The sequence below is a fragment of the Perna viridis genome, chromosome 6 (assembly GCF_037379345.1).
Source record: "Perna viridis isolate PV_CMFRI_1.1 ecotype Kerala chromosome 6, ASM3737934v1, whole genome shotgun sequence".
Classification (NCBI taxonomy): domain Eukaryota; kingdom Metazoa; phylum Mollusca; class Bivalvia; order Mytilida; family Mytilidae; genus Perna; species Perna viridis.
This window is the reverse complement of record NC_142450.1, coordinates 37520732-37547363: the sequence shown is the minus strand read 5'-3', so window position 1 is coordinate 37547363 and position 26632 is coordinate 37520732. Positions and strand designations below refer to the sequence as shown.

The 26632-nt window shown below is 33.2% G+C and overlaps 3 protein-coding genes across 6 annotated transcripts in view; 2 read left to right on the top strand and 1 right to left on the bottom strand.

Annotated features, from left to right (window-relative positions):
- The first annotated feature begins 572 nt into the window (after positions 1 to 572).
- LOC148614810 (uncharacterized) lies at positions 573 to 7405 on the top strand. Of its 2 annotated transcripts, XM_088589208.1 has the most exons (5): positions 578 to 779; positions 2404 to 4020; positions 6000 to 6590; positions 6837 to 6957; positions 7233 to 7405. In XM_088589208.1, the coding sequence occupies exons 1-5, from the start codon at positions 689 to 691 to the stop codon at positions 7270 to 7272; spliced, it is 2460 nt and encodes an 819-aa protein (XP_088445334.1). In that variant the 5' UTR covers positions 578 to 688; the 3' UTR covers positions 7273 to 7405. The 2 variants fall into 2 exon arrangements, with proteins under 2 accessions (XP_088445335.1, XP_088445334.1); XM_088589209.1 differs by lacking the exon at positions 6837 to 6957 and having other exon boundaries at positions 573 to 779.
- Positions 7406 to 8717: 1312 nt separating this feature from the next.
- LOC148614809 (uncharacterized) lies at positions 8718 to 26452 on the bottom strand. 2 transcript variants are annotated; one of them, XM_088589219.1, is made up of 10 exons: positions 26307 to 26452; positions 24910 to 25048; positions 18545 to 18652; positions 16916 to 17064; positions 15984 to 16142; positions 14907 to 15013; positions 12040 to 12151; positions 11070 to 11197; positions 10533 to 10680; positions 8718 to 8822 (listed from the first exon to the last, which is right to left on the bottom strand). In XM_088589219.1, the coding sequence occupies exons 2-10, from the start codon at positions 25042 to 25044 to the stop codon at positions 8807 to 8809; spliced, it is 1062 nt and encodes a 353-aa protein (XP_088445345.1). In that variant the 5' UTR covers positions 25045 to 25048; positions 26307 to 26452; the 3' UTR covers positions 8718 to 8806. The 2 variants fall into 2 exon arrangements, with proteins under 2 accessions (XP_088445345.1, XP_088445344.1); XM_088589218.1 differs by having other exon boundaries at positions 24910 to 25473; positions 26307 to 26426.
- Positions 26453 to 26463: 11 nt separating this feature from the next.
- The window catches only part of LOC148614808 (four and a half LIM domains protein 2-like), a 75488-nt gene continuing 75319 nt past the window's right edge, over positions 26464 to 26632 (top strand). The window contains exon 1 of one of the 2 annotated variants that reach the window (XM_088589210.1): positions 26464 to 26570. The gene's annotated coding sequence lies outside the window, so the exon portion shown is untranslated. The remainder of the gene's footprint in view (positions 26571 to 26632) is intronic. The other variant, XM_088589213.1, reaches the window with a different exon arrangement.

Genomic DNA, 26632 nt, shown 5'->3' with positions numbered 1-26632 from the left:
ATTTCCATTGTTTTGTGTGTGTCTGTTTTCCCCGTCTGATCTTTGACCCCATTCTTTTGACTTCCGCTATAACCTTGGTTCCTTTGATTATTATTTCAGTTTTTAGTGGAGTCAAAGTTGGTCTTTTGTTTTTGTTACTTTGTATGTATGATTTTAGTTACTTTATGTTCTTTGTTGTGTTTGTTTGTCTGTTTTCCATGTCTGGCCTTTGTCCCTGGGTTACATCCTTTTATTTCCGTAAGAATCGTGGTTCCTTTGATTACTATTTCTTATCTTTCAATTGAAAATAAGAACTGTACATATAGGTCAAAGGGGAAACAATAGAGTATTGGGTTTGATTATTATCGTAGTAAGTACTACTGTTCTTTAAAATTTGTTTGTTTTTGTTTTTGTTTTTTTTTTTTCTTTTTGAAAGGACGTAATGTTCGAATTTTAAACATATGTACTCATCATTGCATCGATTCGAGACGATGTGTGGTTTTAGATCTTCTTTTGGAAAAACCCAATACATAATAGTACTTTGTAATTCAAAATATTAAATAAATTTAAAACCGTAAATTTATTCACGTTTATATGTAATCTGTGTCAAAATACCATACAAAGATAACAAATTGGGTTTGACTCACAAACACCGGAGTCTATATACAACAAATTATAAAGATAGGAAGTATTTGGTTTCTGTTTGACGATGAAGACATTTCCATCTTCCCTGGCATTTGTTTTATGGGTTCCCGTACTGTTGGGATTCTTCTCAGTTTTTTGTGTAGTGGATACTAAAGGTGAGATTATTTTTAGATCAAGCTGTCGTAGTTGTATGTGGTATTTAACCGTAAATATTGAGCATATTACACCTTATATAAGTATTTAACCGTGCACATTGAGTATATTACACCTGATATTTGTTAACCTTATAAGTTGATGTCCGGGTTCGATCATGGTTAGATGTATTATTACATACTAAAATTCCTTTGCTGATAGCAAAATCATTCAAGCTTAACTGTTTATCTTTATGATATAACAACATATCCACTACAACTAGAATAAAAATTTTCGCCGAAAAAAAGAAATTCAAACGTTTGAGGACTTTTATGATTCGGTACAAACATGTTTTTACTGCAATCTCTCTTGACTTGTTAAACGGATAGGAGAACTTAACACAGAAAATAATTAAAAATGACATGATTAACAACGTAATTAAGATAAATATTTGTAATTAGTAGTTACATAGTTAACATTAATTCATAAAGAGAGTTTTTGATTAAGGTATGACAAAACCACAATATACCCTTTAACGTTAAATATAGGACAATTCTGATTACATTAGACCTTCTAGTTATTCCATTTAGTCATTGCATGCACATTACTTCAACACTAAATTCTCTCTGTTCAGATACCTTTCATAATTTTTGGATATCCCTCTTTAATAATTCGTTCGGTAACAGTACTTACAATTATTCAAGCTGTCATTTTGATACTTTTAGTGGTATACATGCGTTGTGGTATTAAACAAAAATAAAACCTATTGAGAAGTGATTGAAAGTCCAGAGGAGTTTCTGCATTATTTTATGACGGGGAGGAGGTCCTATGAGCCAGTATACTTAAACAGGAACAACTTCTCTGCCGGGTTGTCCCAGATTGAAATCAGAACTCCATCGGTTTTAAGATTACATTCGTATAGATAACCGTTTTAAGGTCTTCGTCCTCCATATTTTTGTCAGTATTAAAGAACAGTTACACTCGTTATATTTTAGTACATCTTGCTTTTATGTCAACCGATTGTTTATTACAAATTGTTTCTCACAATGAATTGTCAATTTCTGTAAAATTCGTACAGTACTTTAATAATTCCTCTGCCTAAAAATAGCAGATTTAAGGCTTAAAATCCGTACGTCTTGTATCTGTTTGGTAAGATTAGTTCAGTACTTTATATTCGCATATAATGTGCATAATTATATATTAATGCTCCATGTTATGTTGCAGATCTATACCGTGTTTACCGCCGTAGCGTCATAGTTCCAGCTTCATACGAGATAAAAATGTACCCCTTAAATATCAATGTCATTAGCCTTCTCATCAAAACCAAAATGAAACATTCAATACCTAGTTTCGTTATCTTATTACTGTTGTTTTAAGTTGTCATTAAAATTGCAAGATGCTGCAGTGTCTACTGTTATTTACTTCCAGTTTTTTTTCTCTGTGTCATTAATCCGTTACCGAGAAAGACATCATTGCTTATCTTTTAGGTAGTTGAGTATTTTCGTCCGCATAAATTTCATTTCTGCTGTGAAATCATATACTAGTATAACAATACTTAATACGTCTTTCTTTTGTTCCTACTATATGTATAGGGCAAGAGCAAAAAAATCACTATATTTTTACGTTGAAAAGATTTTTTTTCTTTAGACTGTCTTAACTGTAAGGAAGACTGCGACAACGCGACAGGACAATGTATTGGTACATGTGAATATGGTTTCTATGGGAACGAATGCAATTCTAGGTGTCCCCGAAACTGTTACAGCCAGTGCAACAAGACAACAGGACACTGTTCATTTTGCAAAGACACTTTTTATGGTTTGAACTGTTCATTTTCATGTCCCTTGACATGTCAGAATTCACATTGTAATCAATCCGGCCATTGTTTTGGGTGCAAGCGTGGTTTTTATTCTGAGAAATGTGATAAGAAATGTCCCCAAAATTGCAGAACAGCATGCGGACAAGAAACTGGAACTTGTGACTTTGGTTGTAAAGATGATTTCTGGGGTAGAAATTGTAACAGAAACTGCAGCGACAGGTGCAAGGATCAATGTCAACAATCTAACGGGGGCTGCTGGGCTTGTAAATCTGGATACGGAGGCATGGACTGTAAGATAGATTGTATGAAAAATTGCGATTCTTGTTCAAGGAATGACAGCTGTTTTCAATGTTCAGCTGGCTGGTATGGAGAAAGGTGTGATAAAAAGTGTCCAGTTAACTGCAAAAATTCTATTTGCTCAATGTTTGATGGTTCTTGTTCTTGTGCGAAGGGGTGGTATGGAGCAACTTGTGAAGGCAAGTGTTTTGATAACTGTGACTCATGTATTGATAATACTACATGTAATGAATGTTCTATTGGATATTCTGGACGATTTTGTGATAAGCCTTGTCCAAAAAACTGTACTTCGTGTTCTAGGGACGGTGAAACATGCACTGGATGTACACCTAACTCCTTTGGAAGTGATGTAATGTGCAGGTGTGATTTAAACCAATGTAAGAAAAAAGATGGTGAATGTGTTCAGTGTAAAGAACAGGGATGGTATACCAGATATGGCGGCTGTTGCAAGTGTAGTGACCACTGTAAAGGGGGGGTCATAAACTGTGACAATACAAACGGAACATGTCTGGAGGGTTGTGAGCCAGGATATTATGGTGATAAGTGTCTAGAAAAATGCAGCGATTACTGTGCTGGAAATGGCACAATTTGTAACTCAACTACAGGAGAATGTCCGTTAGGTTGCAAAAAGGATTGGTATTTTTCTACTTGTAAATATGGGTGTTCTTTAATGAATCCACATTGTACACAGTGCTATACTTTTAAAGATAACTACAACAACTTTGAATCTGGTACGTGTTCGACTTGTAGTGATGGATACTACAGATCTTGCCATGCGTCAACTTGTAGACTTTGCGACACCTGCTTTAACAACAAATGTAATGGCTCAAATGGGGTATGTCTGAGCGGTTGTAAAACTGGTTGGTACATGAATCCTTACAGTTACGGAACATGCGATCGAAAGTGCAACTCGGGATGCATTGACCAGGCCTGTGATCCTGTAAACGGTACGTGTATTCATGGCTGTCAAACCGGATATACTGGCAGAAAATGTGAATTTATCTGTCCTGACAAATGTGTGAATCAGACCTGTGATCAGTTTTCAGGAACTTGTTTAGAGTGTGTACCAGGCCATTGGGGAAAATCGTGTTATATTAGTTGCAGTAATTGTGCAAACGGCATTTGTAACCGCACTACGGGAACTTGTGATGGTAAGTCATTATTATTGGAATTTTTATCTTGTCTTTTTTTATTATTATTTTGTTGACAAAAGGGTCAAAGGAGCCTGAATCGTTCACCTGGTTAAATTTTGCCTTTCAATGGTAATAAATTAAACAAAGAGTTATCCAACAATTTTGACTCAGTAAGACTTTGGTAGGATTTATTATAGGGATTATTTTTTTAATTGAAAGTTTCTTTCTATCTATACTAATTTTCAAGATATTGTCTGAAAAAAACGTCATTTTTTTCCTTCCAAGGGCAATAAGGAGTCGTTTGGTAACTTTGATCCCTTGAAGAATTTTCTAGGCCATATAATAAGGCTCATTTCGGTAATGACAGAATTTACCTAAACCTTACAGTTTTGGAGATATATGCGAAAAACTACTGCCTGACCCCTATGTTCTATTTTGTAACAGTGGCCATGTGCCGCTGTCGGATCGAAAATCTCCACATCAGTTCTAATCAGGATACCCCAAGGAACATTCATACAAAGTTTGGTTTCAATAGGTCTAGTAGTGTCAAAGGAGAAGATTTTTGAAAGAAATAACATAACAAATAGCCAAAATACGTCGAGAAAAGGCAATAACTAAACGGGTAAACAGAGTAAAACAAACATTTGTCCAGATAGATCTCATCATACTGAACACTTTTACCCATGTCTGAGTTTTGTTTCACCTAACGGTTTTGGAAATATATACGAAAAACTACAGCCTGACTCCTATATTTTATTTTAGTAATGGCGGCCATTTTTTTCGACGGATCAAAACTCCCCACGTCAGTTCTATGCATGATACTCCAAGGAACATTCATACCAGTTTTGGTTTGAATTGGTCAAGTAGTGTCAGAGCAGATTTTTGAAAGACAGAACATTCAAAAGAGCAAAAAAAAACGTCGGAAAGAGGCAATAACTCCAACATAGCTTAACATATTAAAAGAAAAATTGACCACAGATAGACCTCAACATGTTGAACACTTTAACTTGTGTCATACTTTTGTTAAACCTAACGGTTTGGGGGATATATGCGAAAGACTACTGTCTGACCCCTATGTTGTAATTTTAGAAATGGTGGCCATGTTCCTGGCGATAAAAAATTGCCACATCAGTTCTATATATAGGATACTCCAAGAAACATTCATACTAAGTTTGGTTCTAATAGGTAAAGTAGTGTAAGAGGAAAAGATTTTTTTAAAGAAATAACATTAAAAATAGGAAAAAACGTCAAAAAGGGCAATAACTCCAACATAGCTTGACAGATTAAAAAGAAAACTTGGTAGATCTCATCATGCTGAACTCCTTTACCTGTGTCAGAATTTGTCTAAACCTAATATGAAAAGTAGCGAAAAAACATCCTGGAAAAAGAGCAATAACTCCAACATGGCTCAACAGATTAAACAAAAATCTGACCAAAGGTAGATCTCATGCTGAACCCTTTTACCTTTGTCAGAATTTATTAGGCTAAACCTAACTGTTTTGGAGATATATGCGAAAAACTATTGTCTGACCCTCATATTCTAGTAACGGCGGCCATGCTTTTGGACGGATCAACATTCAAAACACAAATTTTGTGCAAGATACCCTTAGGAACATCTGTGCAAAGTTTCATATAATTTCCGCTCAGTAGTTTCAGAGAAGATTTTTGAAAAATTGTTAACGGACGACGACTATGACGGACGGATGGACGCCAGGTGAGCTAAAAAGTTATGAATGAGATATATTACAGTTCTACAATATTAAAAATGGTAATTTTATTTTGATATTTTTGTTGCTTTTATCATATTCTTTTGTTTGCTTGTCTGTTTGTTTTGTTTTGTTTTGTTTTTTATTTTATTTTTTTTTTGTTTGGTTTTGTTTTGTTTTAATTATTTTTATGTCTTATGTTTTACCATTTATCATATATGATTTCATCTTTTAAATTAGACATTCTTCAGTGCCGATGTGTAAGTCTTGAATATTGGTTTATTATTTCAGACGGATGTCAGCATGGATATTTTGGTCCACAGTGTTGGTCATCTTGTAAAAACTGTATGGGACAAGAATGTAATCAGGATGGTTCATGTCGATCAGGATGTGTTCAGGGATTTTTTGGTTTATATTGCAATTCAACATGTTCTGATAACTGTAATATTTGCCATCCGATTACTGGAAAATGTTTAGATAAATTAAACATCTGTAATAAGCTAACTCAGTGTAATTTTACTACAAATACTTGTTTTCAAGGAAAGTATGGTTTTAATTGTGAATATAACTGTAGTTCAGGGTGCAAAAATGATTGTAGTATTGGATATCTATGTGAGAAATTCACTGGCGCGTGTATAAATAATTGTAACTATGGTCATTTTGGTGATCGATGCGAACAAACATGTGGTAAATGTGCATTGAACAATAACAGTAAGCAAGCTTGTGATCCATCGTCAGGTGAATGTCGGTCATGTCTGAAAACATATCACGGTGATCAATGTTTACAGTCGTGTAATAGGACATGTCTAGACTCGGACTGTAGAATGGATGGTGTCTGTTCTTACGGTTGTATGGACGGATGGTTGGGATTATATTGTGAAGGTAAATGGAAGAGACAATAGATTTCAAGCTTTATCATTTTAAATGAACAAATGGTCAACAAAATACACTGAAAGTAGCTACTGGTTCATCTGTAAATTTTCATTAACTCTACATGGTCAAGACAATCGAAATTACATCTACAAATCAAACCCGAATATTTATTAATCCGTTCAATTCTATTGATGATAAACAGATCATGCCTTCCTGGCAAACTTTTTACTTTTAAGTTTTACTCATCTCTTTCAGTTCAACGTCCTCCACAGATGCTAAGGAAATTGTCAACAGGAAGTATTTCAGGAATTTCTATTGCTGCAGTGATGTTTGTCCTAATTATTTTTATAGGAATCGTTTATATTTATAGGAAAAGGTAACTTCGAGAAATGACTCCTGTTTTCTTCAACTGTGACATGACGTGCTACGATTTATTTTTACCGGAAAATTTATAATTTTTTATCAAAAATAAATTTACCACTTTAGACAGTCATATACTCATCCTTATCATTAATTGCAGTATTCATATCTTTAAAACTAATTTTCACATATCAATTCAAACATCTTGTGAAAAAAAAAATGTTATGTTTTATCAATCGTCGGATTTAGTTTTTTTTTTTTTTCATCGATATTATTCATCTGTAATTTCAGATATACCGATAAAACTCAGTTCAAGATGACAGACTATTGATTGGCATACATAAAAGACGTGAACTATCCAAACTTATCGTCGTGCGAAAATGTTCTTTAAATTCCATGACAAAAGAAATGTTGATTATAAAAGGTTAGAACATACATATTGAAATAAAAAAGTCTAAGAAAAATTTGCTGTGTTTTATATACCAACATGAACACCTCTTTCGTGTTTGTTTACCTCATTCAAAATATCCCCGACTTTATACTTTAAAATTAAGTGAGGATGTGAATTCAGGGATGTCCGTACTTCCTTCCGATACACATCTCTTGTCTGTTACTTTTCCTAAATCAATTAATGGAATTTTATAAAATTTTCACAGAACTTTCATTACATATTCTATTTCATATTTTGATCCTATTAATTTGGAGGTCAAAATGTACATGTTATCACATGGTGAATGGGATATCAAGTTTGCTTTTATTTTTTTTTTAGTTTATTGTTTCCAGCATTGTTGTATTTTAGTTTTATTTTTTCTTCGTTTTGTTTTTCATTTTGTTATGATGTATATTTGTTTCCGTTTTAGTTGATGGTGTATATAACATCTTGGTTGTACAATTACAACTGTTATCCAAGTTTTTGGTTCGTTTGTTTGTTTTTGTTTGTTTTTTTGGGGTTATTTTATGTTGGTTTTTATTTTATTTTAGAACTTGTATTTTACAAATTATTTGTGTTTATATGAAATAAGAATTCCTAAAACAAATGCATTGATAGTGAAGGGCTGTGATAAACCTTCCATGATAAAAATAAGTACAATTGTATACATCTTTTAGTTGTTAAACATTTGAACAAATCGATTTATTTTAAAGATTGATTAGATTTCATTACATGTTTTGGGTGTTCATACAAATTTTAGATTAAATAAAGCTTATTATGAAGTGTACTTCTTTAACCAATATGAATATGTTTTTTTTTTCGCAGTAGAAGATAAAATAAAACTCCCTTGTTTGAATATATTTGTGTTATTATGGGGGGGTTCAGTTTTGAAAAAAAAAAACCTGAAAATTCTAATAAAAAATATGCTAAGTAGCTATCAAGGCTTAGTGATAGATGTATAAGTAGTCATTTCCATATAACTAATCCACTGTGACATATTTAAACCATCCCTAAACACATTGCAGAATGGCCCATAGTTTTTTACTATTAATAAATGTTAGGTTTATCATGCTGCATCCAAAATGTCCCTCCAATAATAGTTTGAAGTAGAATTCAATACATTTTGAAAAAGACAAAGTATTACATGAGAGTAAGAAATCTCCAAATATAGATACAAGTATATAAATTTTAATTATGATGCTTGGGAATGACACCATAAAAAGTGCCATGTGATCAAAACAATAGGCTTACAGATTAAAAAACATACAAAATGTAACCATTAAGTGTTACAAACTCACAGACAGATGGACTAATGGTTTCTATTTCAACTCAAAGAAACAATAAAAAACATTAAAAAATCATTTTCATTATATATAAAATACATGTGTACATATCAAAATGGTGTATCACAGTAAGTCAAGTGTACTCATCATATTCAACTATCTTTGTTCCTGAAACATAAAAAAAATATAAAACAATATCACATTGCAGATTCACATGTATTTATAATATAATGCAAAAAAAATGAATTTTCTTGATTATTTATTGAATTATACTGCTTTCTGAGTATATCTTAATGTTTCAAGATAAAAAATAATGCATAATTCTTAAAATGAGGAAGCTTTAATCTTAAGATGACAAAGTTTTAAGCAAAGACTTGGGACAACATTTATATGGATTGAGTCATTCCATATATTCAAATACAAAACTAGCATACTCTACATTCAGTTTGCTTTTCCTATTCTAGACTATTCTTTCATTTTGATGAATCAATAAATCCTAGAAAGTTTGACTGGATGTAATTTCCTGTCAGACTGAAGTCAAGCTCTCATTGTGTCTAATATTAAAGCTTAAATTTGTGTATATCACCGTTATGAGGACTTCCATATATTATATAAGGTACATGTACCATCTGATTGGTGATTGTCAATGTTTATGATAGACTTGAAATAGAAATAAATGTTGGCACATAAGTGTTATCCCATTCACTGATGTCCCTTCCCAGACATAAATGTGACATTCCATTCACTGACACCCAATTCTGACATGTATGTGATGTAACATTCACTGATGCCCAATTCTGATATTTAGGTAATATCCCATTCATTGATGTCCAATTCTGACACATCTTTGTGTTATTCTATTCACTGATGCTCAATTCTGAAATATGTGATATCCCATTCACTTTTGCCCAATTCTAGCATATGAGATATCCCATTCATTGAAGCCCAATTCAGGCACATCGCTGTGTTATTCTATTCACTAATGCCAAATTCTGATGCATGTAATATCCCACTCACTGATGCCCAATTCTGACATATAGGTGATTTCCCATTCACTGATGCCCAGTTCTGACACATCTCTGTGTTATTCTATTCATTGAAGCCCAATTCAATCACACTGACACCCAATACACTGATGCCCAATTTAAGCTCATGAGTTATCCAATTCACTTATGCCCAATTCTGAAACATATGTGTCATTCATTCACTAATGCCAAATTCTTACACATGTGTTTTCCTATTCACTTATGCCAAATTTTGACACATGTGTTGTTCATTCCCCAATACTGACATGTGTTATCCCATTCACCGATGTCCAATTTGACATATATGTGATATCCCATTCAATGATGCCTAATTCTGACATATGTGATATCCCATTCATTGATACCCATTTCAAGCACATGTGTTACCCAACACACTTATGCCCAATTTAAGCATGTGTTATCCCATTCCCTAATGCCCAATTCTGACACGTGTCATCCCATTCCCTAAAGCCCAATTCTGACGTGTTATCCCATTCACCGATGTCCAATTTTGACATATATGTGATATCCCATTCAATGATGCCTAATTCTGACATATGTGATATCCCATTCATTGATACCCAATTCAGGCACATCTCTGTGTTATTCTATTCACTGAGGCCCAATTCTGACATATGTGATATCCCATTCATTGATGCCCATTTCAAGCACATGTGTTACCCAATACACTGATGCCCAATTTAAGCATGTGTTATCCCATTCCCTAATGCCCAATTCTGACATGTGTTATCCCATTCCCTAAAGCCCAATTCTGACACGTGTTATCCCATTCACTAATGCCCAATCCTTATGTTCCATTACCCTGGCACTCCATTTAGAATAATTTATATACCTGTAATCCCATTCACTGATTCCCCATCCTGGCACACCATTTACAATAAACTTAGACAATCTCTCGTGTATCTTGGCATCTCTGCCTTCTCCTATATAAAATACTGGTGCCTCTACCGCAGATATAGTCATAATATATGTTTTACCACCTGAAAGAAATTAACATAATTATGTATATCAACAGGACTGTATCCTTAATAGAATATAAAAATAGACATGTTTATGTAATTTTTTAACTTAATCTTGACCTTTTTACTAATTTCTCCATTTTTTGTCGATGAAAAAATAAATGCAACATTTTGTGCTGTCTTTTCAGGTTCTACATATATGGAAAATTAATTAGTCAAATGAATTTATTGCCATAGCAAAGGAAAATGTCTGTAACTTATTAATGTTTTAAATGACCTCAATAATATCAATGTATTCTAATACAATATTGAACTACTGTATTTGTAAACAGTCAATTAAAAAAAAATCCATGAATTTGAGGGTCAGTGCAGCTTCTAATTATTCATACATTGAAACTCTTTTATCATACCTGCTGAAAATTTTAGGACCATTTCTTTCGGTGGGTTTCCATCTTCACCATGGTTAAAAAATTCAAAATCTGACCAAGAAACATTGTCCATTTCTCCATTAGGATGAAGTATATAGCCTACTAACAACCTGCAAAAATAAAGTAGTCTAGTCTCATTCAAACTAATATAACATCCAAATGGTGCCAAAAAAATCTATCTTTAGCCTTATACTCTTATAAAAACATTCAACTTAATGATTTTTATCAAATTTAATTTTTTTATAAATGAAATTTACAATAACACCTTTATGAATTTCATACCAATTGTTCTAATAATAAATTGGAAAATTAAGAAAAACATAATTATATTATGCATATAATATGACAAATGACATCTTCCATATGTCATATTCTTCTTCATTGAACAGACCATCAATGGGCATCACAGTAGTTGTCTTGTAAGAACTCAAGAATGTCTCATCCTCCCAGACCACCTGTGTTCACCAATGGGTTTTTTGTTCTGTTTATTATGTGGTAGTTCTACTGCTTTAGTGTTTTGTGTGTGGTCTTGTTTTCCTCAGTCTTTTGTATGTAATCATATTTCATTCTGTTCACTGCACTGTGTATGTAGATTGCCTTTTTTTCCATTTTTCATATTCTGGCCATAAGACATTGTCATAAGCACACAGATGAGACCAGCCAATATTACGTTAATTATGTTCCTTTTTTTACCAACCTTAACTTTGACTTATGAACAAAAAATAACAATGTCAGTTACTATGACATTGTTATTGGCATAAAGATACAACGAATATGATGTCTGTTATGTACTACCTTTTTTTCCAAACCTTAACCAATGACCCCAAGGTAAAAAGGTCAGTTACCTTAACTATGTCATTTGCATATAGATAAAACTAACACCTATGGCTGTTATGTTCCTTTTTGTCACCAACCTTGACCTTTGAGTCCAAGATAAAAAAAAGTCAGTTACCTTGACATTGTCATTGGCATACATATACAACCAACACATATAGCTGTTTTATCTTCTAATGTACAGTACTGTAAAGAATATCTGTGAAAGTATGTCCAATCTCGAATGTTTCCTGAAAAGAAATATACCCAGTACTTGAGATTTATTATACTTAACCTATGATGTTTGAACATCTTTCTTATCTGAATATCACCTAGTATGAAAAACCTTTCTGAGAAATTCAGGGCTCCTTTTCATTAAGGGAAACACAAGAATCCTATGAAAGTATTAAGCAATGCCATCAAATGGAACCTTTGCAACATGATAGTGTGTAAAGACAAGGTAATTGCGGTATAGCTCCCACTCTATGAGTAGGGGCATTTTTATTGAGAATTGTGTTGATGTATGTAATGAAGACAGGTCCTTACTTAGCATTATATGATAAACTACTGTAAAGGTCTGAATGAACAAGCAGTCTAAGTTGTCTTATTGGACCATCTCTAACCCGAACTTAGAATTAACTGGAAATTTGTCTTTAAAACCAGTCATCTTCAGAAGGCCCTTCATATCAGTTTCAAACCATCATGAACCCCTGTAAACTGAATATATTGTACTTACTGGTACTTCAACCAAACATGACCAGTTGAGAGGTAGTTCAGTTCTATATGGTGATATTTAAGCTAATCACTACAGCATGAAAGAGATCTTAATACTACTGTGTATTACAGCTAGAAAAAGTGCACTTAATTTTCATATGAACAAGTTTGCTAAGTTCACTTCCACAGTCCCATGATTTTGTTCAAGTTTCACCCATCAATAAGACTGTCCAAAGTAACATGACTATATTTTTGGTCAATATTTACATAGGTGGGGATGATTCAAAATTGTCAAAATTACACATAGCAATTCAATGTGGATCCTGAAAAATTCGAAAGATATTTTGGAAACAATCAGTTCAAGACTATAATCTGAAAATAATAGCATTAAAACCTATGATTTTTCAACACTGTATACTTCTATTCCCCATACTCAGTTAAAATCCCGACTTAAAAACATTATACATCGTTGTTTTTTCAAAAAAAGATGGTACACCTAGATACAAATATATAGTTCTTGGTAGAGATTCCTCATACTTTGTAAGAAATAATTCCAAATCATCTTCCAAATATACAGAGGAAGATGTTTACAAAATGCTGGAATTTTTAATCGACAACATATTTGTCCAGTGTGGTGGATGTGTTTTTCAACAAACGGTCGGCATTCCAGTGGGAACAAATTGTGCTCCTGTACTTGCTGACATATTCCTTCACTCTTACGAGGCTGACTTTATAGCTGATCTGATCCAAAAGAAAGTATATAGTTTAGCTAGATCCCTTATCTCAGTTTCTGTTATATAGATGATGTATTATCTTTAAACAATCCTAATTTCGGGGATTTGATACATCGAATCTACCCAAAAGAACTTGAGATAAAGGATACTACAGACACTGTGAAGTCAGCCTCATATCTTGACCTACACTTAGAAATTGATGGTAAACGAAAACTATTGACCAAACTACAACAAACATTACGACTTTTCATTCAGAATTGTTAACTATCCTTTCATCTGTGGCAACATCCCTTCGGCTCCTGCGTATGGAGTGTTCACATCACAACTCATACGTTATGCCAGAGCTTGCCGAAACTACGCAGACTTTTGTATCGCACTAGAACTCTAACAAATAGGCTTCTGGAACAGGGTTATGTTGCTACAAGATTGAAGTCATCACTACATAAGTTTTATGGTCGTCATCATGAACTCATGGATCGTTATGGTGTATCCATCAGCACCATGAAAACTGATGTATTCAACGGGTCATAGTTTTCCTTTCCTCGTCTGTCTACCCCAGACTTGACTTTTTATGAGCAACTCGGCGGGTGTTTCTAGAAAAACAGAGGACGCTTACCCTACCGGTGCACCTGGTCCATGCTCCCAGTTTTTAGTGGAGTCCGAGTTGCTCATTTACTTTTGTTACTTTGTATGTATGATTTTAGTTACTTTATGTTCTTTGTTGTGAATGTCTGTTTTCCATGTCTGGTCTTTGTCCCTGGATTACATTCTTTTAATTACCACTATAACCTTGGTTCCCTTGATTACTCTTAAGTACCAATGCATATTAAATTCAGACACTGCCATTGGACGAGGGGATTTTTGGTGCAGAAAATTTACAAAACAAATGCTGTTTTTGTCTTTATGTACTTTATAAACTGACTTAACAATAGTCCTTCCTGTAATAAAATCTATATTTTTGAGAAAATCATACAACATTCACCTCTTACTTCTTCAATAGAGGATGCCCCTGGGATTCTGTAACCCCATCTTATTCATATTTTTTTTCCTTTTTTGAAAAAATGTATACCTTTTCATAAGTTTTATCAGATATAAAAGGAGTGTTCCCTTGAATATGATACACTAGGACATATTATAACAATATTTATCATGCATTTATGCTACAAATATGAAAATAACAGAAGAACAAGAATATATTTGACTTGCCATATAATTCATAATAAAAACTTCATTGACTTATCGTATTACCATGCTCCTTTTTCCTACCTATTCACATATTTGCAAGCTGGAACATGGTACCCATTCATGCAGCACTTTCTATCACCATAAATATATGAAGTGCCCCACCTCCATAACTAATTTCATATGCAACCTGTATAATTTTTATCTCAAAAGCGTAACAATGGAAACAAACAGAGACTGGTTATGTGGTCTGTAAGTGTTTCTGAATAAAAAAATAAAAGTGAGTTTGGTGGGTTTTGACATGCATGAATCAACTACTGTCTGATTTTTATAAAGACTGTTTTTTTATTAACTTTTTGTAAATACCACATCGCACCATATGAATGATCACGAACACCTTCGACTTTCAAAAATATCTCCTGTCCTGAAATCTTCACTGTGCCAGATATAATTCCAAATTGTTCATAGTGGGTCTGATGTACACTAAAAGAAAAGAAGGCTTAAAAATCCACTTGAAATGTATTATACAAAACAAAGAACATTAGCTAGGAAGCCTATAAATCCCATGGCTTCCAACACACATCTTCTTTCTCCTTCTTTCTAAAAATTGAACTACATTAAAAGATGCATCTTGTTGTTACACAGCTTTATGGCATGATAAAAAAAAATCTGTCAACTCATTCCTATTGGGGGAATTATAAGGATAATAAATTGTGAATGAAAAATTTGATCCAACCCATTGACCTATATCATATAATAATCTCTATGTAACACATCACATGCTAATGGATCTCAGTTCCTCCCATTTTAAGCCAGTGATTAAAAATGCATGTGACTTTTTAATCACTGGGTGGTGATTAAATTTCTGCAGGAGTTTTCTTGCCATTTCACATTTTCAAAGGTATCTACAGATTTCACAGGGGAAACTGATTCTGCAATATGAATAAACAGAAAATACCAAATAAGCCATTTTTTACTGATGCATAAATACTCCAGGGGTTTTGACATTGAAAAATATGCCAATTTAAGCCATTTTTTGGTGGGGTTGGGGTACATTATTTTCATTTTACCCCTAAACTCTAAGTGTTACCGCAACTGTTTTGGTATCATTGGAAAGCTGAGACATTGGGCTACATGATAATACCTAAATATGTTTAGTTTGTTCACACATGCTATCCCAGGAAGACTTAGACGGTCAAACAATTGAGTCACAAAAATCTTGGCTTTTTGACCCAGTGGGGTACAAATATAGGCTTGTATTGACAAAGAATCCAAGAATATTCTTTGGTGACAAATTGATTCGGTAATGGGAGGTATAAAGGTATCTAAAAATCACCATGAAGTTGATGAGTGGGGGTGCAAGGTGGACCCTCCCAGCCCATGGACTAATTCTAAAAGAAGAATACTATCATCATAAATTTTGTAAGAAAACCAAATAAATCAATAAAAACACCTTTTAAGCACATCAAAATATTTTCTCGACCATTTCTCTCTTGCAATAGCATCTGCCATAGCATTAGGATGGAGATCTGTGTCAAAATCAAAATACTTTGTAAAAGCTTCCCAGTCAAGGTCAAAGGTTACATCTTCAAGATCATCAGTAGCTCTATTTCTGAAAAGAAGTAAATGAATATCAATAAATGTATAGCATGAGTAAAATAAAACATATAAACGTGTACAATTGTATAGTCAGTTCATTGTAACGAGTATAGCTAATATGAACTGAGCATCAACAATGTCCTACATACATGTAGATCCTCTGTCAAAACATGAATGGTTCAAAATCTTTCGGTCCCAAGTGACATATGCAGTAAGGATGTGATAGTTTGGACACACATCATTTCTTGCCTATTCCCATTCATTGGGAATTAAGAACATAACAGTGCATTACCAATCAAGTTAAATGTTGTTTCAGTACAAATAGCTCCATCCTTAATAGGCAAAATATAAAAAATACAATGTTGAACAAATTGGCTTATTAAGTCAATATTAATGGCTTGAATAATATTTCCTACAAAACAAGTCAACAATCATTTCGTGCAAGAAAAAAGCAACATAATCTAAAAAAGATGAGTCTTAAATACCACAAAACCTGGAATATACACTCAGTATATCTATCATTTTTGGCTGGAGATACATTAAATACCTGTTCAATAAAATTGAGGATTTGATTTTAATCTGAATTTAAATTTTGCAAGCAAAGGCATCGTTTCAATACATGGACAAAGTTTTGTGATTTTCTAATAGCATAAACAAATTTCAAAAACTGAATGTTAGCCTCCGAATAAACTGTATTACATATACTGAAAAATTATCTTTTACCTAGTAAAGATAGACAACTCAGATTGAGAAAATATAAGCTGATCAAAAGTATACAATCAGTACCTCATTTTACCATTGTATGACAGCTTCCATTTCTTCATTGGTTCTACCACAGATATCTTCAACCCCCCAGCAGCAAATGCCCCCTCCTCTGTACCCTGTAGTTTGGTATCAGGCATGGAAGGCATTTCAAATAGACCTATCTCAGGAACCTGTAAACAATCGCAAAATATGTTAGATCAATATTAGATCTAATAACCAAATGAATTACATTACTAACCAATGTAAAAATACAATATGAAAAAAAAATAACTATAAATCACATCAATACACTGCTATGTATCTAACAATGTTCATCATGCAATGGTCATTTAATCAAAGAAAGACCAACTTTATTCCTGGAACATCATTGTATATGCTATCACTGAAAGATGGAGTATATATTGCTAGACTTTCTGGAACAGGATTATGTTTTATGGTCATCATCAAAAACTTGTGGATTATTACGGTGTATCCATCTGCGCCATGAAAACTGATTTGTTCAACGTGTCATAGTTTTCCTTTCCTCTTTTGTCTACTCCGGACGTGACATTTTATGAGCTACTCAGTGGGTGTTTCTAGAAATGCACAGGATGCTTACCCTACAGGTGCACCTGGTCAATGCTCCCAGTTTTTAATGGAGCCCAGTTTGTTCATTTACCGGTAAACTTGTTCCTTTGTATGTGTTATTTTGGTTATTTCAAGTTCTTTGTTGTGCATGTGTCATAGGTGCAAAACTCATTGCACAAAATTTTAACATTTTTGTAGAAATTTTATGAGTTATTTTTTCATTCTTCTTGTCTATATTATTTTGTAAGCAATTAAGGAATTAGACCTGAGATTAATATGTCAAATGTCACAGATGTCTTCAGGTTACTCTTCTTTAATTATTATTGTTCAATTGCTTAATTAGTGTGACAAATGTTTTTCATCTTTCATTTAATTATTAGATTTTGGCATACTTCAAACAAATGTTAATATTGCTCAAATACATACCAGTCTTGAGCAATTGTCAGTTTTGGACCATAAATAGACTGAAGAAATTAAACAAGAATAGAGCAAGAGTAGAGTAAATAGAGTAAGAAACAGTAACAGTGAGTAAGAGAGACAATTAAGTTAACTTTAGAACAACAACACAGAAGGAATACAGTAGAACCTACAGAGTCGTCTAGTTTCAGTCACTCAGAATCATCTATAACCAGCTATCCACAAACGTTTCTGATTCATCTGACTTTCATGGAACAGATTCCAGTACTCGCTGGATCAAAACTTAACCTTCTGGATTTTATCAAAATTCATTCAGATTTGGATTTAGTGAATTTGGACATTCTTAAATTTGAAAATTAACATAATAGAACCAGAAACTGTGACAATCTTAATAGTGCATTTTATATTTTGGTTACGTTTTACTATTGTTATTATTAAATTGTTGAAACTTTATTTGTAGTTACTTTGCGACAGATCAGTAAAAGAGTCTTAACCTACACACATACCCCGAGTCACTAGAGCCAAGCATACAGAGTTAATTCCCCTAACCTCATGCTCAACTGGATCTTGGTGACACATGTCCAGTCATTATCCATGCAATATATTATTTTGATTTCCGCTTGAATCACTTCGTTCCACTGATTACTCCTTTATTATATAACATACCCTTAGGTACAGTATAGTCTGTACTATATTATTCTGTCTCCTTGCCGTGGCTGCCACTAAGTATTGTCCATCTTTGTTACCACCATTAAAATACACTGCATCTACAGCCTGAAAAATATAAACATATACTAAAATGAAAATCATCATAGTGTTCAAAAATTCTAATCTACAAGTAGCTCCCATTCCTGTATCCTCTATGCAGTTGTTAGCATTTTTAATAGCTTTCAAAACACTATCCATTTATTGAAGAAGTAGCAGATTTAAAAATTCGTAAATTAACCAAACAAGAGACCCAAACAGCCTTAACCTGGGTATTATGTTTTTCATTTCATATTAAAGAATAATTATTTCTTAAAGTCGTAACAGTTGAATTTTGATAAAAATGTAAAAAATGAAGCTATGATTCTGCACAATTGTCAACTTTGACATCAAACGAACAAGTTATGTGGAAGTACTTTAATTTGTGGATACCAATTTTCATGGATTACGGTAGAAACACAAGTTCTTGAATTTTTGAATGCATGGATTTGAGGTTTTCAGTATACACATCAATGGAAACCTCCTTTTCATTGGAAACCAAATTTCATGGTTTGACCTACCCACGAAAACCAAGAAATTGGTACCCGAGAAACAATAGTACTTTCAGAGTACCTGTGAATTTACTTCAGGCAAAAAAAATATAAAAATATCCTAGATTCTCATTCCCTCCTGACCCATTATTTTCACTCTCCCCAAAAAATTATATTTTGATTATTTCCCAATTTAGTTCAGTTTCTTTCGGGTTGACAGCATTTATTAATAAAGAGTTACAAAATTTGCCTGCCCACCCCTAATTTGAAAAATGCTGGATGAGAATCTGGGATTTTTTTTTTATGATGGCCCTACCTACGAAATTTGAACTATAGAAAGATAATGAGCCATAACTCATACAAAGAGTAGAATTATTGTGCAACTTAAAACTAAATTTAGAACTTTTGATGCTGCATCTGAATAAGTTTCTGATTCACTCTATCCGTCCTTATTTCATGGACATGACCATATAGATGGGGCTTTTACAAACACATTCTGTTTAAGTCTGTAGAGGCATTTTTGTTTAGATTACAAATAGATCAGATTTTGAAACTTAGTATATACAAAATGTATGTCTAAGCAAAAGTTAACTTAATCACTCTTACAGGTATGATTTCAGAATTCAAGACCTCTGAAGAAAAATAAACAAAAACTAAAATACTGTGAGTAAGCTTACATTGAGAATATCTCTGGCTTCGAGAAGACTTGCACCATGTTAATCTGTAAGTTGGACAACCTCCCAATGCAGTTACCTCATAATTATAGTAATTCATGTACATTAAGATTTTAAGCAAAGGAGGGAGTATACTACTGTCAACATAAATTTTAATTTCTCCACTTTCCACAGAGGAGATATTTTGAGTGGAATCACAGTGTCTCCACTCTCCACAGTGGAGTCACCATTTCAATAGTTGTCTGTAATTAACTTCTCCTGTCTTTATACCAAGGTATATTCAATGGTTCTAGCAGTATAATAACATTTCTTGGACAGAAAAAAATATTGAAAAGTAATTAGAGTCACAGTAGAGGGCATGAGTGACTTCACTGTGAAGAGTGGAGAAATTATAATTTTGGTTGAGGGTAGTATAACTTTCTACACATTTGTCATCCAACAGACTGGTTTGCCGTCAAACTGGAGCAATGGACAGCAGTGGACTTCAAATTCAAGTATTCAATTTATTAGAGCCATAGTAAGTACTTGGATACTTTTAAATAACTGAAATTTCAAACCATTAAGGTACTTACTAAAGTGAAAATTGTTAAAGTTTTCAAGAAAAATGTTTTATTACTGTAACTAATTTGTTTTCATATTCATACCAAACTCAATTTCTTCAGAATCTCGTTAAGAATAAAAATTTAAAAGATGCTAAATCCTTTAACTGTGTATATATATATACATTGATGATGTGTTATCAATCAACAACCCTTTTTTTGGTAAATGGTGACCATCCACCAGAGCTTAATATAAAAGAGACTACAGAAACAGTTTGTTCTGCATCCTTTTGGACCTGAGTACATCTCCTATTTGACAACAGTGGTCGTCTCAGCACTAAGATTTAAGATAAAAGAGACAACTTTAACTTAATATCACAAATTTTCCTTAAATATCTGCTTAACAGACTCCTGAAAGAGTAATCAAGGGAACAAAAGTTATAGCAGTAATCAAAAGAATGTAATCCAGGAACAAAGACCAGACATTAAAAACAGACATGCACAACAAAGAACATAAAGTAATTAAAATCATACATACAAAGTAACAAAAGCAAATGAGCAACTCTGACTCCACTAAAAACTGGGAGCATGGACCAGGTGCACCGGTAGGGTAAGCGTCCTCTGCTTTTCTAGAAACACCCGCCAAGTTGCTCATAAAATGTCAAGTCCGGGGTAGACAAACGAGGAGAGGAAAACTATGACTTTGAATAAATCAGTTTTCATGGTGCAGATGGATACACCATAATGATCGACGAGTTCATGATGACGACCATAAAACTTCTGTAGTAATGACTTCAATCTTGTAGCAATATAACCCTGTTCCAGAGGCCTATTTGTTAGAAGTCTAGCGTAATACAAAAAAGTCTGCGTAGTTTCGGCAAGCTCTGGCATAATGTATGAGTTGTGATATGAACACTCCATACGCAGATACTGAAGGGATGTTGCCACAGATGAAAGGAAAGTTGACAAATCTGAATGAAAAGTCATCACGTTTGTCGTAAAGTTTGGTCAATAGTTTTTCTTTACCATCGATTTCTAAGTGTAGGTCAAGACATGAGGCTGAAATCACAGTATCTGTAGTATCCTTTATCTCAAGTTCTTTGGGATAGATGTGATGTATCAAATCCCCGAAATTAGGATTGTTTAAAGATAATACGTCATCTATATAACAGAAACTGAGATAAGGGATCTAGCTAAACTATATACTTTCTTTTGGATCAGATCAGCTATAAAGTCAGCCTCGTAAGAGTGAAGGAATATGTCAGCAAGTACAGGAGCACAATTTGTTCCCACTGGAATGCCGACCGTTTGTTGAAAAACACATCCACCACACTGGACAAATATGTTGTCGATTAAAAATTCCAGCATTTTGTAAACATCTTCCTCTGTATATTTGGAAGATGATTTGGAATTATTTCTAACAAAGTATGAGGAATCTCTACCAAGAACTATATATTTGTATCTAGGTGTACCATCTTTTTTTGAAAAACAACAATGTATAATGTTTTTAAGTCGGGATTTTAACTGAGTATGGGGAATAGAAGTATACAGTGTTGAAAAATCATAGGTTTTAATGCTTTTTTATTCAGATAATAATCTTAAACTGATTGTCTCCAAAAGATCTTACGAAATTTTTCAGGATCCACATTGAATTAATACCACTAAAGGAGTAACAAGTGTTGTGGTAGGACTGCAGACCCTCTTTGACAGTTGTAAGTATAGAAGTTAAAAGTTTTGAAAGAAGTTTGGTGGTACATTTTGCAGATCCAGCTATGAAACGTTGTTTGTATGGATTCTTGTGAAGTTTAGGAATCCAGTACAAGGATGGTAAATCACAAATATCGTCCTTGGTAGAGAGACCAAAAGAGGATAGAACAGACTTATGGTTTTCCACAATCTCATCTTTGGAGAGTGTGGTAGCAGTATAGGTCTTAACACAGCTATTATTTTCTACATCTACCTCTGATAATAAACATTGGATGTAAATGTTTTGCAGACAAAAACAATGTTGTTTTGGGCTTTGTCTGCTGGTACGACAACATATTTGTCATATATAGTATACAATGTTTTTGCTACATCGGGGTCTTTGAAAACTGATGTAACCTTGGCACTCAATGACCTACTTTAAGCTTTCATTCGTTTCAAAATTAAAGACCTCACGGCCTTCAAACACTCTGACAGAGAATCAATGACTTCTTGTTCTCGTTTAATCCATTTTCTTGCATAGTCCCCCATGGCGTCCATAAGAACTTTAAAGTTATAATTCCAATTTATGGAGTGTTGTTCACAGTACTTGGGACCTTTAGAAAGGATATTACGCAGAGATTCGTTTTCGAAAATGGTTAAATCTCCCATAACGACGTGACCAGAAGGACCATATTTGAATGGAGAGTTTTTGCAAGAACAGTCAGGTGGTTTAGCCTTGAAGTCTTCAATCTCAAGGTTCTGCAATAGCCTTTTATATTTGAAAATTTTGGATGCAATGGGTGAAGTATAGGAAAATGAAATAATTAGAATGGATTTGTCTTTGAAATCCGGGAAATTTTGTTGGTAACGTTTTTGTGATGGAGCATATTAGCCAAATTAATTGCATCTATACCTTTGTTGACAAAAGCTAGTGGAAGAAATGATCGCTTTTCTTCATCTTGACTTTTCACACAAACTGGTTTAAAGAGTCTGTGGAAACCAATATCCAAAATGATGGCAACAAGTCTGTATAATGATGGGGTGGGGTCCGAAACAAGTGTCAAGACTTGTTTTGTAAAGGGAGTGTAGTAGAGTAAGAGGTATAGAATAAAGTTTGGTTCTAATGTGATGAAGTCCAAGGGGTTTTTGTATGAAAGGAAGGAGACCATCTATGGAGACATCATGTAACTTAGGTGATGTATAGTGGAGATGGCCATGACTCCTTTCCGTCTCGGATTTTTGTCAAATTCATCACATTTATGCTATTGTTATATTGGCTTGAAAGGTTTCCTATACTTCTGATGTTGTCATTGCATCCGTAAGGGTATCTGGGGTATGAGGAAATGTGTCTTAAAAGGTCTCTTACCAAATTCTTTTTAGATATCAGTCCTTGGTTGAAAAATGCAGTTTCTTCTAAAATAATGAGTAATGATTCTTTTTTTGTAAATTGTTCTTTGTGCTGATGTGTCCGCTGATTTATACATTATGACAATATTTTGGACTTGACTTGATTATTAATCAGCTTAGTGTTTGGTAATTTTGTTGTAACCCTTATTCCCTTTCCCTATTGAGAGGGTCAACCAGGTTGTCAGGAGTTGGTGGGTTATGTCCCTTTAAAAAAACTTGCTAAAATGGCTTCCATTCTATAAATAAGAAAAAGGACTATTGCAAACTGATCAAGTAATTTTCTTGATCTGGTAAGGTTGTAGATCTTAGCATATATGACAACATTATATCATATTGACTGTGACATTCCCTCCTTCAAAAAAAATTATAATATCTGACAGCTGACCACAATTACATTGTAATGTATCACTTTCTGGCTAAATGTGAAGTTTTCAATCTCTACTTCAAAACTACTTGTATTCTGTATGTATACCAGAGTAAGATATAGAAATGTACCACAGATTGTATTATTTAACCAAAGTTTTAAAAGGAACACAGTAAAATTTTAATCCAGTGATTTGTGCAACTTAACTACTTAACCATCTAAATGAAGAGTCATCTAAAATTTAATAATCTTAACATCATATTAGTTTTCTAATTGTATGTCTCATTCAAAACAGTTTATTATAATTAACACTATTCAATTAAGTACTTCTCCATCTAAGAATTGGGCAAAATGTATATATATATAAGGTGTGGCACATGAAGGAAAAAAATGCAGAGATTTTATTGTATTAACCAATTAACTATACCTGATAACTACCAGAAATAACCATCAAAGTGTTTGTAAAGTTTGCCTTCTTAAGATATTGATAAGTCAAATTCAGTTGAAATGCAATATGGAAAAATGGCGGTAAAATTTCCCGCACCCTTTCCTATAGAAGCAGTCAAAAATATCTATGTCACAGATGCTTCAGGATAAACTTAAATAGCTTTTTGGTTGTTTTCTAGATGTACTGAATATATTTTAGACAAAAATGACTAAATTGGGGGAAATGATGTGCCACTCATTGCCTGATTCTTACACAGAATGGTACTTAAACTAAATGACTTCCTGTGATAACATGTTTGATATAAACATGTAATGTCTATTGAACCAACGCATATTTTTACATTGTGTTGCATATAGGAATACATTTTTTAATAGATAATCAAAATAAAAAACCATGCACATGCACCAGAATGAAGTTAAATTAAAATGTCATTCATAATTGCTGTGTCAAAGGAAATTAGCTATAGGTATATATGTAAATACATATAAGTATACACAGTGACAAAGTAAAAAATAGCCCCTCCAATTGGCTGAAAGGGGACACCATGCAATTATTTCCACACATTTCAATATAATTTTACCACTTTTTTAGCATAAGAGAGGTGGGGGGGCTTGAATCCATCTTTAATACACCATATATCACTATCAGACTATATAATAGTGCAATGATGATACTTACACGTGGTTTATCAGCAGGTAATTCCTGTGCTTTATCCATATCTTCTTGTGTATTTCTAGATCTCATTCCATATCCTGCATTATTGCCACTGGTAGTTTTTGCGTTTTTGTTCTGTCTTTTTCTCAAATAGAGCATCAATCTGAGAAAGCAGTATTTTACCAAGTACCACTTATTTTTCTGATTATAAATTCCATTTATTGGTTTAGAGTCTTTTGTTGACATCCATTTTACAATTATTATCACAGAGAGCGGTGCAACAATGTATAATATCATTTTCAAACTATTTATAATACAATATACATGGGCTAAATCATCAGAAGGATTACAAACTCAAAGGTCATAATTTGTGTTGCAAGGGAGATAATCCAAATCTAACGACTTAACTAAAGACGCGAGAAGTGAGAACTAAACGAATTGTGAAATGTATTTTAATGATTATTTCGTCAGTTTTAGTTTAAACATATTTTACAAACATTACATTAATATTTGAAAATGACTAGGATTTGGTAATATTTTTCATCCACATTTACATCTCTAATGATTACGTTGAATAGTCAGGTGTGCCTGAGGAAAGAAAATGAAGAAAAACCAAATATACACTAGAAAAAAAGAGTTCCCATTTATGTGGCAGAGTGAAATGTTGATAGTTTATTGTGTTTTATATACTCATAACTGTTTTATATCTTTATTAATTATTTAACTGTTTTCTCTAATAAAAATCAGTAAAACAATCAATGTTTACTTATTCTCTGTCTCTAGTATTTTCTATATATCACTATATAAGGATTAGTCTATATCTATAGGTCAGTTTATGGGTCATTGGTTTTGAGCGGGAATATTTCTTTTGTTCTTGACACTATTGAAAACTATTGAAGAAGGAATACTTTTCAATCGTCTTTTCAAAACCATATTCTATGAGTACGACAATAGTAAAACAATATAAATATGTATAACGCATATAAATTATAACCACTACATCGTACATAACAATTCAATTAGGAAAAGTGAAGAATATGCATTAAGAATTAAAAATAAAAGCATTTAATTTTCAAAATATTTTTGAACAATCAAAAAATGTTTCTGTTTTCCTCATTTGAGAACGGCGAACCAAATAATGATAATTTTGTGTCAATTGTCACTGGAAAAGGAATTTCAAAAATTGACTGTCTCGTTTCGTAGTTCAAAGGACTTGTTACAAAAGCAATTAAGTAATGTGTTGTTGATTCTATAGAACCGCTAGAACAATTTGGCGATTGTACGATTATGTAAAGATAAATGTTCGTTCAGGTAGTGTATATTTTTAAGGAACTACTATGCCACTTAATTATACAGTGGGAAAAAAATGATGAAAATGTCCTTTTTTCATTTCTGGTACTGTACCAATAATTTTCGCATACCTTACAGATGTTAATGTAGCCTCCCATGGATTGTGCAGTTTTAACCCTGTATTCGTTATTCAAATTGTGATCAGAACCAACATCAGCTCCTCAGATTGTTTGTTTATTTTTAAATAAACAACCAAGATTCTCGAACATAAGGGTGGTCACCCCTGCCATATATGTGACGTGACAGGAAGAATGAGAAAATTACCACTGATGTAATTTATTTAAATGCACTGAGTTTCAAGAGTTGATGATAATGATATGGTAAACGGATCCAAGGTTAGTATAATATACTTAACAGGATGATATAGAGTTCCTTGTAGTTTTTGTACAGTTGTACT

What these genes read in the sequence shown, in the direction of transcription:
- LOC148614810 (XM_088589208.1), top strand. Translation starts at nt 689, where the DNA reads ATGAAGACATTTCCATCTTCCCTGGCATTTGTTTTATGGGTTCCCGTA. An exon ending in TTGTGTAGTGGATACTAAAG is followed by an intron (nt 780 to 2,403) that starts GTGAGATTATTT and finishes TTTTTTCTTTAG; the next exon opens with ACTGTCTTAACTGTAAGGAA. An exon ending in GTTTATATTTATAGGAAAAG is followed by an intron (nt 6,958 to 7,232) that starts GTAACTTCGAGA and finishes CTGTAATTTCAG; the next exon opens with ATATACCGATAAAACTCAGT.
- LOC148614809 (XM_088589218.1), bottom strand. Translation starts at nt 25,182, where the DNA reads ATGATATTATACATTGTTGCACCGCTCTCTGTGATAATAATTGTAAAA. An exon ending in TCATACAATGGTAAAATGAG is followed by an intron (nt 16,143 to 16,915) that starts GTACTGATTGTA and finishes ACTTCTTTTCAG; the next exon opens with AAATAGAGCTACTGATGATC. An exon ending in TGTTCGTGATCATTCATATG is followed by an intron (nt 12,152 to 14,906) that starts GTGCGATGTGGT and finishes ATTTCTTTTCAG; the next exon opens with GAAACATTCGAGATTGGACA.